Source organism: Acanthisitta chloris, unplaced genomic scaffold, assembly GCF_000695815.1.
Source record: "Acanthisitta chloris isolate BGI_N310 unplaced genomic scaffold, ASM69581v1 scaffold23673, whole genome shotgun sequence".
Lineage (NCBI taxonomy): Eukaryota > Metazoa > Chordata > Aves > Passeriformes > Acanthisittidae > Acanthisitta > Acanthisitta chloris.
The window spans coordinates 2,085-15,194 of NW_008663581.1; the positions used below are offsets into that span (position 1 = coordinate 2,085).

The window sequence follows — 13,110 nt, forward strand, 5'->3', positions numbered from 1 at the left end:
CCTTAGAGGTAGTTGTTAGGCTTACCAGTCCTCTCTTTTCCAAGTGGACAGCAAAGAAAAGGACATGGGGACAAGAGTAAGGGCTTTGTCACCAGTCATTTCAATAGTAATAAGGCCTTGACTGACTCTCTTTTGATATTAGAAAAACCTTGAACTGAATTTCAGAACCTTCTAAGTATCCAAAAATCTAAAATCATTAAAAAAAAAATTAACTTGCTGTTTTGGAAAGTACTGTCAGCATAGACAGGGCTAGTGTGGGATCCTAGTGCCTTGTCAGCAGCCTTAAGCCTGTTTACAAAGAAGCTTGTCAATAAGCAGGGAGACATACAAGAACAAGCAACAGTTATTGGACAGAACACAAGTTTTGGGGTAAGGCTTACCAGAGCATTTTAAAGGCACTGCCCATTACCTCATCAGTTTGAGCTACTCGTCCATCCACCAGGGGCTCTAACTCTGCAGTGGGTGGAGCTGACATGATACTGTAAGAAAAAGGTAAAACCAAAACCATGAGTTCTATCCAGTCTTATGAGCACTAGTTAAGAAACTGAGTGGTTTGTCCAAAATCAGGTGCTTTACTCAAAGCTTTTTCAGGGCACAGGCTGCCAAAGGACTAGACAAATCTAAAGAAGTGGTACCTGTAGCTGTTCTAGGTTTAAAAAACGATGATTTATACACAAAACAAAGCATCAGGTTCAAACAGCTCCTTCAGTGGGATTAATTCCACAAATGCTTGCATGCAGTAACTCCTAAGCCTGCTGACATTTTCAGCACCCATCAGCATTGTGTAAGCTTACACAATCCTTTAAAACCAGAGGGATGTGCAGGATACTGTATTAGCACTGGAAGTGTTACTGCAGCTTAGCTCTGTCAGTGGAGAAAACCAAACTGCAAAGGCCACAACATGCTGCACACAATTAGAGTGACTGAATCCCTGCTCAGTGCTCACCTCCTGAGGGCTGTGAGCTGAAAGTTTTCAATGCAATACTGTATGAAGTTCTTCAGATCAGTCTTGCTGATTCCACCAATGGGGTTGATATCAGCACTTGAGCAATCATACTTGGTCAGGTAACCACGGAGACTGAGCAAGACAGAAACGTTTATACAGTAATAGTAAATAAGAATGCAACCATAGGATAACATATAAACATTTATAGTAAAGAAATTTACATGTAGAACAAAGCAAGGGAGAAACAGACAGCACATTGTTAACATAGTTGTACCCATAAGGCAAACATTCATGCTAAAGCCATGACACTGCCAGGAGAAGATGATACTTTACACAATTATGAAGCACTGCAAAACTACTCATGTTAAACCAATATATCTGATGCAAAACAATTAAAATACTGTGCTGACCACTTAGAAAAATAAATCCCCAAGCACCCACAGAACCAGCACACAGTACTCCCACAGCCTTTAAAGGTCCCACAGTCTTACAGGGATTGCTTTAATCTTCAAATACTCAGCTCGAATAACAGTGGTCCAGACTTTAAAAGCTCTTTTTCAACTCAAAGTTCACATCTTAATCCCTAATACAGTAATTGAAAACACAACCAATTGGGAAGTTAACCTAGTGAATGCACAGGCAAGCTCTACTGAAAACAGCACTTCAGTGGAAGCTGTGGCAATACTTGGGCTAAACTTCTCAAAAATGCACAGTTTTCCATTCAGGCCAATTTAACTATTTTCCTTAATTTCACTGTTATCAGTGTATTCTTAGGTTGTTGCCTCGTCTGAGTAATAATCTCCACTGGGATTTGGTATAGTTGCAAGGAAATGCAGTAACCTGTTCCCCCTGGGTTTGGGTTTCCAGTTTTCACCAACCTTTCATCCACATTGGCTGATCCCAGCACTAGCAGCCCCCCTGGCATGCCACGAGCCCAAAGTGTCAGCTGAGCAAAAAGGTAGGCAAGGACCATTCTTATTCTAGCCTGCAAAGCAAAATGTAAGGGTAAACAAATTTATAAAGCAGAATAATTTCTCCCCACTCTTATCGATCAATTCCCTAAACGAACCCATAAAGAACAAAATGTGAAGGGATAAGTGTTACACCAAGGATGGTCTTGTGGAGAAAATGCTGACTACACTTAGGAAAGCCAAGTTCAGCATCTGCTACTCCACAGACTTACACGACTGAGCAAGTTTGTTCTCCTCTGAATTGCAGAATGGGGAGTAGTTGCCATTTTCTACCTCCTACAAAACACTAATAAGGATCCACGAGGGACAAAGTATGCAGATAAATCATCTGTCTACCACAGCCTTTTATAGAGTACATAAATCCCTTTAGAGTAATGCATAACATTTGTAAAAAGTTCACTTTGCTTCTGTCTCCATTCTGAAACTTTTCCCAAGGATGGCAATAATACCAAACCAACCTGGGATTCAGTCTCCAGCTCCAGCCACAATTGTGGGTGATGTTAAGCAAATCACCACACTCCTCTGTGACCAGAGCCTGTTCTGTTGCAAAAAGCTGATAGAGGATGCAGTGTTTGCTTCCAGGGAACACAGCTGAATTTCTCTAGTAATAGCAGAGGGAGAAGGATCAAGTCCTCAGCTAACAGGAACTAAGAACAGGATAACCAACATTTAGCCAGAATTCAAGCAGAGTTGCTGGTTAGGTTGGAAGCTTTTAAGAAGAGGCCAAAATAAGCCTAATGAAGGTTAAATACCTTCTGATGTTAAAGTAAAAAGATTCTCTTCCACCTTCTAAAACTGAGGACATGTAGGAATTGAAATGGGTAAGCTTTGTATCTCATTCAGAGCCTTCTAAAGGCTGCTAACATTCACCAGAGCAAAGTACACATCAGCAGTATTTTTGGGTCTTAACCTGTCACAACCCCACTGGACTCTGACTTCTTGTTAGAATACTTTGCTGCTTGTTTTCCTAACCTGGCAGTTCTCTGTTGGGATCTTTTTCTGAACAGCACCTAGGCCAATGCTATTGATGGGATCCAGGCATGTGCTATTCCTTCCTGACCATTCTACAAAAGTCACAAACAGTAATTTTCTTGGTCTTTTCATGAATTCTGCTGCAGACAAGCAATTCCCAGAAGCCCATGAATCTTTAGGGGCACACCACAAATTCAGGTTTTCACAGTACATCAAATGAGGAGCCCCTTTGGTACCTGAGCATTTTGTACTCTTCAAAAATGAATCCAACCAAAAGGGGCTGACCTGATTGAGCCCACCTGGCACACACCTGCACGTTCTGCAGTGCTAGGCTTTCTCTGCTGCTCCCTCCATAGACAGAAAATCGAGGAGTCCGACCTGTCACCACGCTGAAAATTCCCACAACAGCTTTCACAGCTGCATCTATGTTCAGATTGATGTGATAGCTGAGAAGAATCCAAGCAGAAGTGACTCAACTAGCACAATCTGACTATATAAAAGAGCATCAAAAAAGAGCAAAAAACCCACCCATCACATGATGTTTCAAGGCTGCTAACAGCTCAAATCTGGTATGAAGAAACTTAGGAAAGCGTTAACACTTTCCAGAGTCTGTCCCCAAACTTCCATGTCCTTCACCAAATGCTTCTAAGTTTGCTTACATTAACACTTAAATATTAATATCTATAATACTCCTACCTAACACACCTCCTATTCCTCTCTTATTTTTTCCCCATTCCGGAGTTTGAAAGTTTTAGATAAAAGTCTTGGCCAGAACATGCATTTTTTTTCCCAGCACTCCTCAGCCTGTACCTGCCTATTTGCTCAGCCAGAAGTTTAGCCCTGTTGCAGGTATCCTGGGAGGAGTTCTCACTAGCCATGTAGCACGTGGTAAAGATACGCCTGCAGAATTCCCGAGGATCCTCAGGGATGTAGGACTCATCGTTCACAATCCTGCGTGCATCAGCCAGCACCTCTGCATCTGACAGCAAGGCAGAACAAACAGAACAGCAGTGGAAATTGTTGTGCTTCTGCTACCCAGGATAGGCAAATATCTTGTACATTCCTTGTGTTCCAATTAAGCTTTACACACATTCCAATCAAGCTTTACACTGCCCCTCACAAATGACTCCACCATTTCACTTCCCAAACAAATTTTCATGTATCAAAGGATTACTGATTTTGCTGCTGATTTTGAACATGGAAATATTAAATTCATTTGATTTATTAATGAACCTCCATATAAAACATCACCCAATAGGTGCAAAGCTTTGCTAAATGCATAAAATATACTTAACCAGTTTAAGAGATTGAACTGTGCCTAACCATGTTTTGAAGGGCTGATTTTAATAGGAGGGCAAAATTTTCAGGCTGAACTGAAATTCCCAAACTACAGCAGCCAACATTTGAACAATACTTTAGTCAGAAACTAGTCTGAGTGCCACAGGCAATTCTTCAACTGAAAATTAAAACTAGTAAGTCAATTCAAAGAATCTGAACCTGGACACACATTTTTGCTGGAATTTCTGGATATCCAAAGGACTCCATTAAAGAGTTTGCCATTCATGACCTCTTGTGTCTACTGCACCCAGTCAGCATTAACTTGTCCATACCCATGAGTGGCCAGACACACACATCTACTTACTTCCATTCTTGACTGCCAGGCAAACCTGGTGACACATCGAGTACACTATGCAGGCTGTAGCAGAGCTGTCAATTCCACCACTAAGAGGTAGGAGAAATCCTGCCTTGAAAATAGAGCAAAGAAGAAGATGCTTCACTTAACAAAACTAGAAAAAACCATGTATTGTGCCATTCAGAAACACGGAGTGACAGGTGCATTGTTCAGCTCTGCTCATGTTCTACTGAGGAAAAACAAACAGCAAACAAACCCTCTTTAAACTCATCATCTGGATTATCAAACAAGTAGTCAGTGTAAACCTTTGGGCTAGAAATACTTCCAGTATGTTTTTATCTTCCAGTAAAAGAGAAGAGCTAATAAAAAGGATTACATTTTTCACATATACTTCTGAATTACTAGTTCATGTCACTCTGCTTATTTTAAAACATCCCTGTTATACCACTAACATTTTTCTTATTAAAAACAGTGTTTGAATGAAAAATAAATCCCCTTTGTTAGGTAAGCTTGACTGCTGCTTTCAAGGAAAGCAAGATTCCCAGGGGAAAGGTGCAGAGAGCATACTGAAGGCACACACTGAACACAATTTTAAGTCAGAATGAGTGAAAAACTCAAACCTTGCACCTTGGACTAACAGCCCTTTGCATTACCAGCAGCACAGCATAGTATTGCCCCTGTGGCACAGAAGATGTGTTTGCCAAGACAAAGAACAAACCCAGTTGTTGTTACCTGTTTGCTGCGCCTCAGGTAGTCCCAAAGCCAACATGCAGGTCCAAGGCTGAAATTATAGAACAAAAGTACTCTGGAATGAACATAATTATTATGGAATAACACCTAAGCAAGTCAATGTATTTACTGTGGTCTTCTAATGAGGTATTTAGATTTAAGTAAAGAAAATAACATCTTACATTTACCAATTTCTTTGGTTGAGTTTTGGTTGACTTTTTTTTAAAATCAAAATAATTTTCAAGGAACAGATTCAGTATTTGATTACCTGATCTCCTCTTCAGGACTATGATGTCTCCACTGGATTGGCATACAGGTAGGTACAGCTATATCATCAGGACACAGAGCAAAATTCACTTTCACCCTGGGATAAGGATTCACTTTACTTGCCTAAGCAACAGTACAGAAGAATTCATAAGACATCAATTTTAGTGTAGCATATACCTATAAAACATCAGATCTATAGAATACCATGAAAATCAAGACATGCAAATACTTTTTAAATCCAATAACTGTTCAAAGTTAGCAGAGCTTACAAACATAACCTCCCTAGAGAATTCTTACCGCTAAGTTACGGGATGAAATCTCTGCTCTGTAACTTCGAACATCCTCCAAGTCCAGAGTGGCAACCAGCACCTCCTGTGGAAAGACTTTCAGCATTATATGGATTCTACACAAACAGATAAACAATGCTTTGGCAGGCCTGGGCTACAAAAATGTTGGGAACGTTTTTCAGTACAGTTTTCTATGCTCACTTCACAAATCACTTCTGGCTCAGCAGAATTACTTGGGTTTGAAAGTGCGCACAGCCAATTTGCCTCACTGAGTACACTCAAACCACAACTAGTTTCAGATGACTGAACAAAAGGTTCACCATCAGCTGTGGCAAAGGAAAGGGCAAGAAGCAAACTGGGCAAAGAGATGAATTTGGCACATAATGTGAGGAAACTACAACTTTGATGAATCTACTGAGAAAGGGCTTTCTGAAGTAAGGCTCAACCTATCAAGCCTTTTGTCTACAAAACTGTGTCATTAGGACACTGCAATCTTTGCCCTGTTTCTCTTTAAATAAGGAAATATAAGTTAACAGTCACTGCTCAACGTGGGGATTGCATACACAAACATTTTCACGAGGTTCTTCCACTGTGACACCTCTTCCTCCCTCGCAGAAGCAGGAGATCAGGTCTGGGCAGTATGAGTAGGAAAAAACTTGGATCTAGTTGAATAGCATAGTAAAAATACACCTTTTTTAGTCTAGAGACATGGGCCTACTGTCTGCAATGTCTGGAAAGTGTTGAGCATAAAATGTAGTCTTAATTTCAGCTTAATTTCAGCTACAGGGTGAGTATATTACCACATCATCCAGTGAGAACTGGGATCCTTGTGCAACTGTTTCTCCATTCATTGAGATCATGGCACAGCCATCATAATACAGACGGTCACCATCACAGCCTTTCTGGTTAGCTAAAACATATATTCCACCATTCTGGGAGGGAAACAAACATGCAGGAACAAAAAAACCTGTTCAGAATACAGCACCTGACAGCAGGTTAAAAGACAAAAAGTTATTTCTCTGGTCCTGCCTTTCTTAGGATCATCCTCTCTCTTTTCATGGTAAATGATTTATGGCTGTGACTCTTGTCATTTGAAAAAGTACTTTGCATGTGATATGCATGACAAAAAGCAGTAATTACATGAGTAAATGAAGTAAGTGAGCTCTCCCCTTCACACTGCTGAAAGACAGGAGTCTTAGGTTAGTAGCAAGAGCCATTCCCTTAGCCCAAATAGAATTGAGATTCTAAGTTCAAACTGGCATTGAGAAAAGCAGGAAGATGATGACAGAAGCTGTGTTTGGATACTGAGGACAGAGCAGATACTGTCAAATATACCCAAAGCAAATTACAATGACAAAGCAGCTGCACATTTTTCACAGTGTAATGTACACTCACTGCTTTATTTTTGTGTCTATCACTATTAGATAGAATTGCAATCTAATTACTTAATGTCTTCTCTTCTTGAAAACAAACAGAGCTCTGTGTCCTGTCACAGGAGAGGAGACTGTTTTAGAAAACACATGAGGGGCACAACCAAAAAAAAATTAATTATCTTTTTGAAATACATACCTTTGCTGTGGCAGAATTCACCAAATCCACACGAGCGTGAGCCTTACGCAGCACGTGGTGACTCCCAGAAGAGTTAGTGAAGATTTCCACCCCATCAAGCCCCATCTCAATGTGAGGGCTGTCCAAGTGAAAGGCAGGAAAATAAATCAGCTGGCAATACTGTGCTGTGAGTACTGCAGGTATGATTTTAAATCACTAACAAACAAAAACAACTAACTCCTTGTCGGTTTTCTGCATTTCTGAGCTCAAACCAGGATAGGACTTTGAAAAATATTTATTTTCTTGCATTGCCTTACTGTTCTGTCCAAGCCCAGCCGTGGCTGCAGAGGTCAGGAGAGTTTGTGCTCATTCTCCTCAGCTCTATAGAAGCCCAAAGAAAGAGAGAATTCTCTCTTTGGGAGGATTTGAGAGAATTCTCTCAAAGAAAGAGAGAATAACACACTCTTAGTCTGAAAGGGCAACATAGATATACATTGCAAGGTCAGTTGTCCCATTTTCCTTGTCTCTTAGTAAATCCAGAAACAGAACCATGAGAAGAACACTTCTACTGTTTTTTTCTTTTCCCTATGTCCTAAGAGAGAAATACTAAAAAGAGAAAAATAAAAATCACATCTTTGACACACCACAAGTAACAGGGGAACAGACAAGGAAATTAATGTCTGTAACTGGGAGATTTGGAAAAATACCAGGAGAGGAGTACAGGTATGATTTTAAATCACTAACAAACAAAAACAACTAACTCCTTGTCGGTTTTCTGCATTTCTGAGCTCAAACCAGGATAGGACTTTGAAAAATATTTATTTTCTTGCATTGCCTTACTGTTCTGTCCAAGCCCAGCCGTGGCTGCAGAGGTCAGGAGAGTTTGTGCTCATTCTCCTCAGCTCTATAGAAGCCCAAAGAAAGAGAGAATTCTCTCTTTGGGAGGATTTGAGAGAATTCTCTCAAAGAAAGAGAGAATAACACACTCTTAGTCTGAAAGGGCAACATAGATATACATTGCAAGGTCAGTTGTCCCATTTTCCTTGTCTCTTAGTAAATCCAGAAACAGAACCATGAGAAGAACACTTCTACTGTTTTTTTCTTTTCCCTATGTCCTAAGAGAGAAATACTAAAAAGAGAAAAATAAAAATCACATCTTTGACACACCACAAGTAACAGGGGAACAGACAAGGAAATTAATGTCTGTAACTGGGAGATTTGGAAAAATACCAGGAGTATTTTATTTTGTAACTGCAGCCATATCTCCACCCCAGCCCACATCAGACCTGCATGAAAGGAATTTTCTTCGTTATTAGGAAGAACTTTAAATTGTAACAGGAAGTAAAGTAACAACAGGAAATATTACACAGGGGAATAAGCTTTGCTTTCCCTTAGTGACTTTTTGTTGTTTATGCATTGTCTGGTTAATAATTAAAGCAGCAGGACTAAGCTAACAACTAAATTTTCAAGAAAAGTGGTACATCTGAAATGATGTTGCCTAGAAACTATTGTTCATACCTATGTCAAACAGAAGAGAGCTTAATTTGTCTGTTAATAATTTGGAGGGGCTGGTCAAATCCAATGATATAAGGAATAAAGTAATTAAAAGACCTACAAATAATCTCAAAATTTTGAGACTAGGTACAATAAGTGGGAATAAGACCAACTTGCAATTACTAGACTCTTGCTCCTAACTATATTTAGCTCACTGGCACTTTCTGAAAGATAAATTACATAGAGGAGTAATAAGTAGATCCCTTCAAACATTGATTTCAGGCAGGTCCAGGGTGTGTTTCAGTTTACTTTTCATTTCTTCTTCTCCTTTACCTGTTTGGTGCCCAGAGTTCTTCACATATTTCTGCCCCTAGGCAGGTGTCTTTGGTCACTAGCACTGCATTGCATCCCCAAACAGTTTCCTGAGGAAAAACGAGAACATCCTTATCCATGTGTAGTAAAAGAATCTGTTTGATTCAAAAAGTTAACTCCAACTCTCTTAAAAATATATAAATCGAATACTCATGTGAAATGAGTGACACAATATCAATCACATTCCACCTTCCCTGATTTTGTACCAAGTGTCAAGAAAAAAACAAAAGCTCTAAACTGCAAATTTCTGAACTGACTGAAATTCTGTGTTGAAATCCATGTGTAGTAAAAGAATCTGTTTGATTCAAAAAGTTAACTCCAACTCTCTTAAAAATATATAAATCGAATACTCATGTGAAATGAGTGACACAATATCAATCACATTCCACCTTCCCTGATTTTGTACCAAGTGTCAAGAAAAAAACAAAAGCTCTAAACTGCAAATTTCTGAACTGACTGAAATTCTGTGTTGAAATTTCAGTAGTATTCAGATCCAGTGCTTTGCTTCAGGACAGGAGTTTAAAAAAAAATCTACAAAACAGATTCTGTCTCTTGCTAGGAATCACACTCATGCTTTAGCAGGAATTAGCCTAAGTTAAAGAGCATAAAAACACAGACTCAGTTCTAGTCTCAAGCACAGATAAAACTCTGAACCAGAACTGTGCAAAATAAGACAATGAAGCTCCTGTGTATGAGTTTGCAACATGACAGGCAGCAGAATTTGGTATGCTGCAGGTTTTAATTGCTGCATCTGGAAGATGCTAAAGGTCAAAAACTCTCACAACTTACCTGCCCAGTCACTTCCTGAATTCTCCTGGGTAGAAAATATTCCTCCACATGCCTAAAGCAAGTTTATAGATTGTGAATACATTGTTATGTAAATCACAGCATGACAAGTGATTCTCATCTCCACATTCTGACACCTTCTACCATTGGTTAGAGAAACTGTATTGAAGTTGTACAGGGCTGTGTGTGTTTAAAAAATAAAGGCCTTCAGATTTTCTATGAAATGGATCAGAAATGTTAAAATTTTAAGCTAGCAACATCCCTCTTTGCATGGTAAACAATGCTTCATCCTAGCTGTAAACTAGACTTAACAAAGAACACACTGTGCAAGTCAAACACCAAGTAAAGTTTCTCTCTTTTGCAGCGTTACTACACGAGCAACTCAGAACTCATCAGGAACTCACTGGGGCTCAGGACAGATGCTCACAGAACTGCTTTACCGAGACCAAGTTAGAACCATTCCCTGACTATTGGATGAGTGCACAACAGCAGAGATGAGTGTCAAGTGTATTTTGCAGCATCTTAAGGTATGTAGTTTCCGTTCTCTGCAGATGTTAAAATTCTGACAGAGCTCATCCATGTCACAGTGTTTGCCAGATTAATATTGGACAGGCTGCAGCAGTGGAGCAGATAAGCATGAGCTCCTCCAGCCCTGAACTGTGCATTGTCAGAAAGCAGACACAAAGAAAAGGACACTATTATACTGGCTGCAGGATCACTCAGCCCCACTCCTCCTTCCAGCTCAGCAATTCAGTTTGGTTGCACTCATTAAGCTTTCTCACCAAGCTTAGCTGACTCTTGTCTTGCTGCTCTCCCTGTAGCAGCACTGATGATTTGCTGCAGAGATTTCAGTCCTGCTGCTGCTGCAAACAGAGAGTTCTGTTTTTAAACACAACTGTAATGGGCAGCAGCATACCTTGCTTTGCTCCACGGGGTAAACCATCTCAGTTCCCTGTAGTTTCCTGCATTTGCCAGGGATATCTTTGGTCTGATCAGAAGAATTTTCCTTAAATCATAAAACAAAACAGAAAGGGTGAGTTAAGACCTGGTGTACAGCCAAACAAGGCTAGATATGAACACTGATTTTTTTCTATTATGATGTATATTAAACAATTACTACATGCAAACATTTTTTATGTTTCTGTTTGCAGACTCAAGGGTTTTTTCTGAAGTCTTTGGGAATTTCTACAAATCCAGAAAAGAAAAAAAGAGATAATGAAAAACAGTAGTTGTCACTGTATAATTTAGTAGATAGGAAGATAACTCCATCACTCTACCACTCTACATAGCACTGAAGAATCTGTCTTGAAGGCTGAATAGGTCTCTGAAAGGATACACTAAGGTGTTCTCTCAGAAAACACAAAGAACTACTCACTTATTTAAAAAGATCACTCGGCAATTGTAGCGAACATTTCTGTGCAGAACAGGCCTGGGAAAACAAGCAAAGTTAGCAGTGACTAACCTCATTAAATGAAGGTACAAAAAGCTACAGAATCTACTTCGCTGCACAAAACCTATTTTAAGGCCTCATTAAAGGAATTAAGCAAAACAACATATCCACTTTTAGCTTCAAATTTTTATATTCAAATAGTTGATTGAAAAAAAAACCCCCAGAGTTACTTTCTATCCTGTCAGTCTCAGATATACCAGCTAATAGCCATTCCTGGCATGCCTTAGGAACATGAGCAGACCAGGACAATCCCTGTGGCTGGGCCAACCTGTTTAATCACACCTGATATCCCATGACACTTCCCAGTCCAAAATTCAGCTAGCTTTAAGCATTTACATCAATACTAACATGAAGGTATATTTGTCCATTTTACAGTTACAATTTATCACTCTTCACTGTCAGCACATGATGGACAATGTTTTCAGTGACTTTGACATACACTTATGTTGCTTACAGGTGTCTGTCAGTCAAAGCAAGTTATGTCAGCCCCAACATTCCTCAAAGATGCAGTTTACAAAGGGCTTTGTGTTACATGTAACACAAAGTCTGACCTGTGGCAATAGGGCCCAGCCATTGAGGTTCTCAATAAATGACTGTAATTAGCATATTTCTGGCTTGAAGGGCTCAACCACCAGAAATCTTGGAAAGGATTATCTTTCAGAAAGTGTTTTGCATGTCACAGTGCTTGACATGGTAATTACAGGGGAAAGTAGTTCCTAAGATATGTTTGACAGTCTGGTGCAGAGCCCCCACGATCCAGAAACATGGCACAGGCAGCATTCCCTAAAGACCAATTCCTTTATCATATGTGCACTGAAATACTTACATTCCCACATCACAGATAATATCTTGAGTAGCTGGAGACTCCAACAGCTTTTCCAGAACTTGAAACGAATGCAAGAGTGTGTCAGACTCATAATAGTGATCTGAGCAGCCATAGCCACTGCATATAAAAATAATAAGAAATCAAAAATTCAGCCATATCAGCACCGGAACCAAAGAGCCAAAACTACTTCAGACAGGGAACATTTCACCCCCATAGGTAATTTATACAGAAAAGGAAGCAGCAGTGCTGTCAACATCAGCAGTGCTGTCAACATCATCCCTACTGACAGCATTTAAAACTCCGTGGCATTTTACATCACCCCATGATATTCCTTTCAAGGGCAGCAGGCAGAATTCAAAGCACTACACTCAAAGCACTACTCCTACAGAACCTGGGCCCAGGCAGAACACAAAGCACTACAGTTTCTCTGAAGGAAGACACACAGAAATGGGTCAAACATTATTGGTAGCAGACAAGTTTCCAAGACAGGAGAACCAACCTTGTGCTCACAATTGCACTGCTCTAGTTTGCAGTGAGAGCCACATGCTCTAAGGAAGGCTCTGGGCACCACAGTACCACGGGGCTGCTCTTACTGACTGTTCTTGTGTGATTAACCAGGAACGTATCAACCCCAGAGCCAACAGAGTGCTCTTACCAGATCTCGAGCTCTGGGCCAAGCCGGTACCGTGCCCCTTTGCTCTTGGCGATGGCAATACCTGGAAGAGTGTCGGGTTAAATCCTGGCTCGCCCTGCAGGGAGGGACACGGGCAGGGAAGGGGGAGACAGGCAAGGAAGGGGGGATGCAGGCAGGGAAGGAGGCAAGCAGGGA

General features: G+C 40.3%; 1 protein-coding gene across 1 annotated transcript in view; it reads right to left on the reverse strand.

Moving 5' to 3' along the window:
- Positions 1-12,997, reverse strand: part of NADSYN1 (NAD synthetase 1) — a gene marked incomplete at both ends in the record, with an annotated part of 13,973 nt that extends 976 nt beyond the window's left edge. The window contains 17 exons of the mRNA XM_009071054.1: positions 410-479; positions 947-1,078; positions 1,825-1,931; positions 3,200-3,335; positions 3,700-3,868; positions 4,532-4,634; positions 5,255-5,303; positions 5,520-5,641; positions 5,816-5,890; positions 6,606-6,737; positions 7,375-7,492; positions 9,181-9,269; positions 10,009-10,060; positions 10,922-11,011; positions 11,381-11,434; positions 12,282-12,398; positions 12,937-12,997. Coding sequence (XP_009069302.1) covers positions 410-479; positions 947-1,078; positions 1,825-1,931; positions 3,200-3,335; positions 3,700-3,868; positions 4,532-4,634; positions 5,255-5,303; positions 5,520-5,641; positions 5,816-5,890; positions 6,606-6,737; positions 7,375-7,492; positions 9,181-9,269; positions 10,009-10,060; positions 10,922-11,011; positions 11,381-11,434; positions 12,282-12,398; positions 12,937-12,997 — 1,676 coding nt within the window. The remainder of the gene's footprint in view (positions 1-409; positions 480-946; positions 1,079-1,824; positions 1,932-3,199; positions 3,336-3,699; positions 3,869-4,531; positions 4,635-5,254; positions 5,304-5,519; positions 5,642-5,815; positions 5,891-6,605; positions 6,738-7,374; positions 7,493-9,180; positions 9,270-10,008; positions 10,061-10,921; positions 11,012-11,380; positions 11,435-12,281; positions 12,399-12,936) is intronic.
- Between the last annotated feature and the right edge of the window lie 113 nt (positions 12,998-13,110).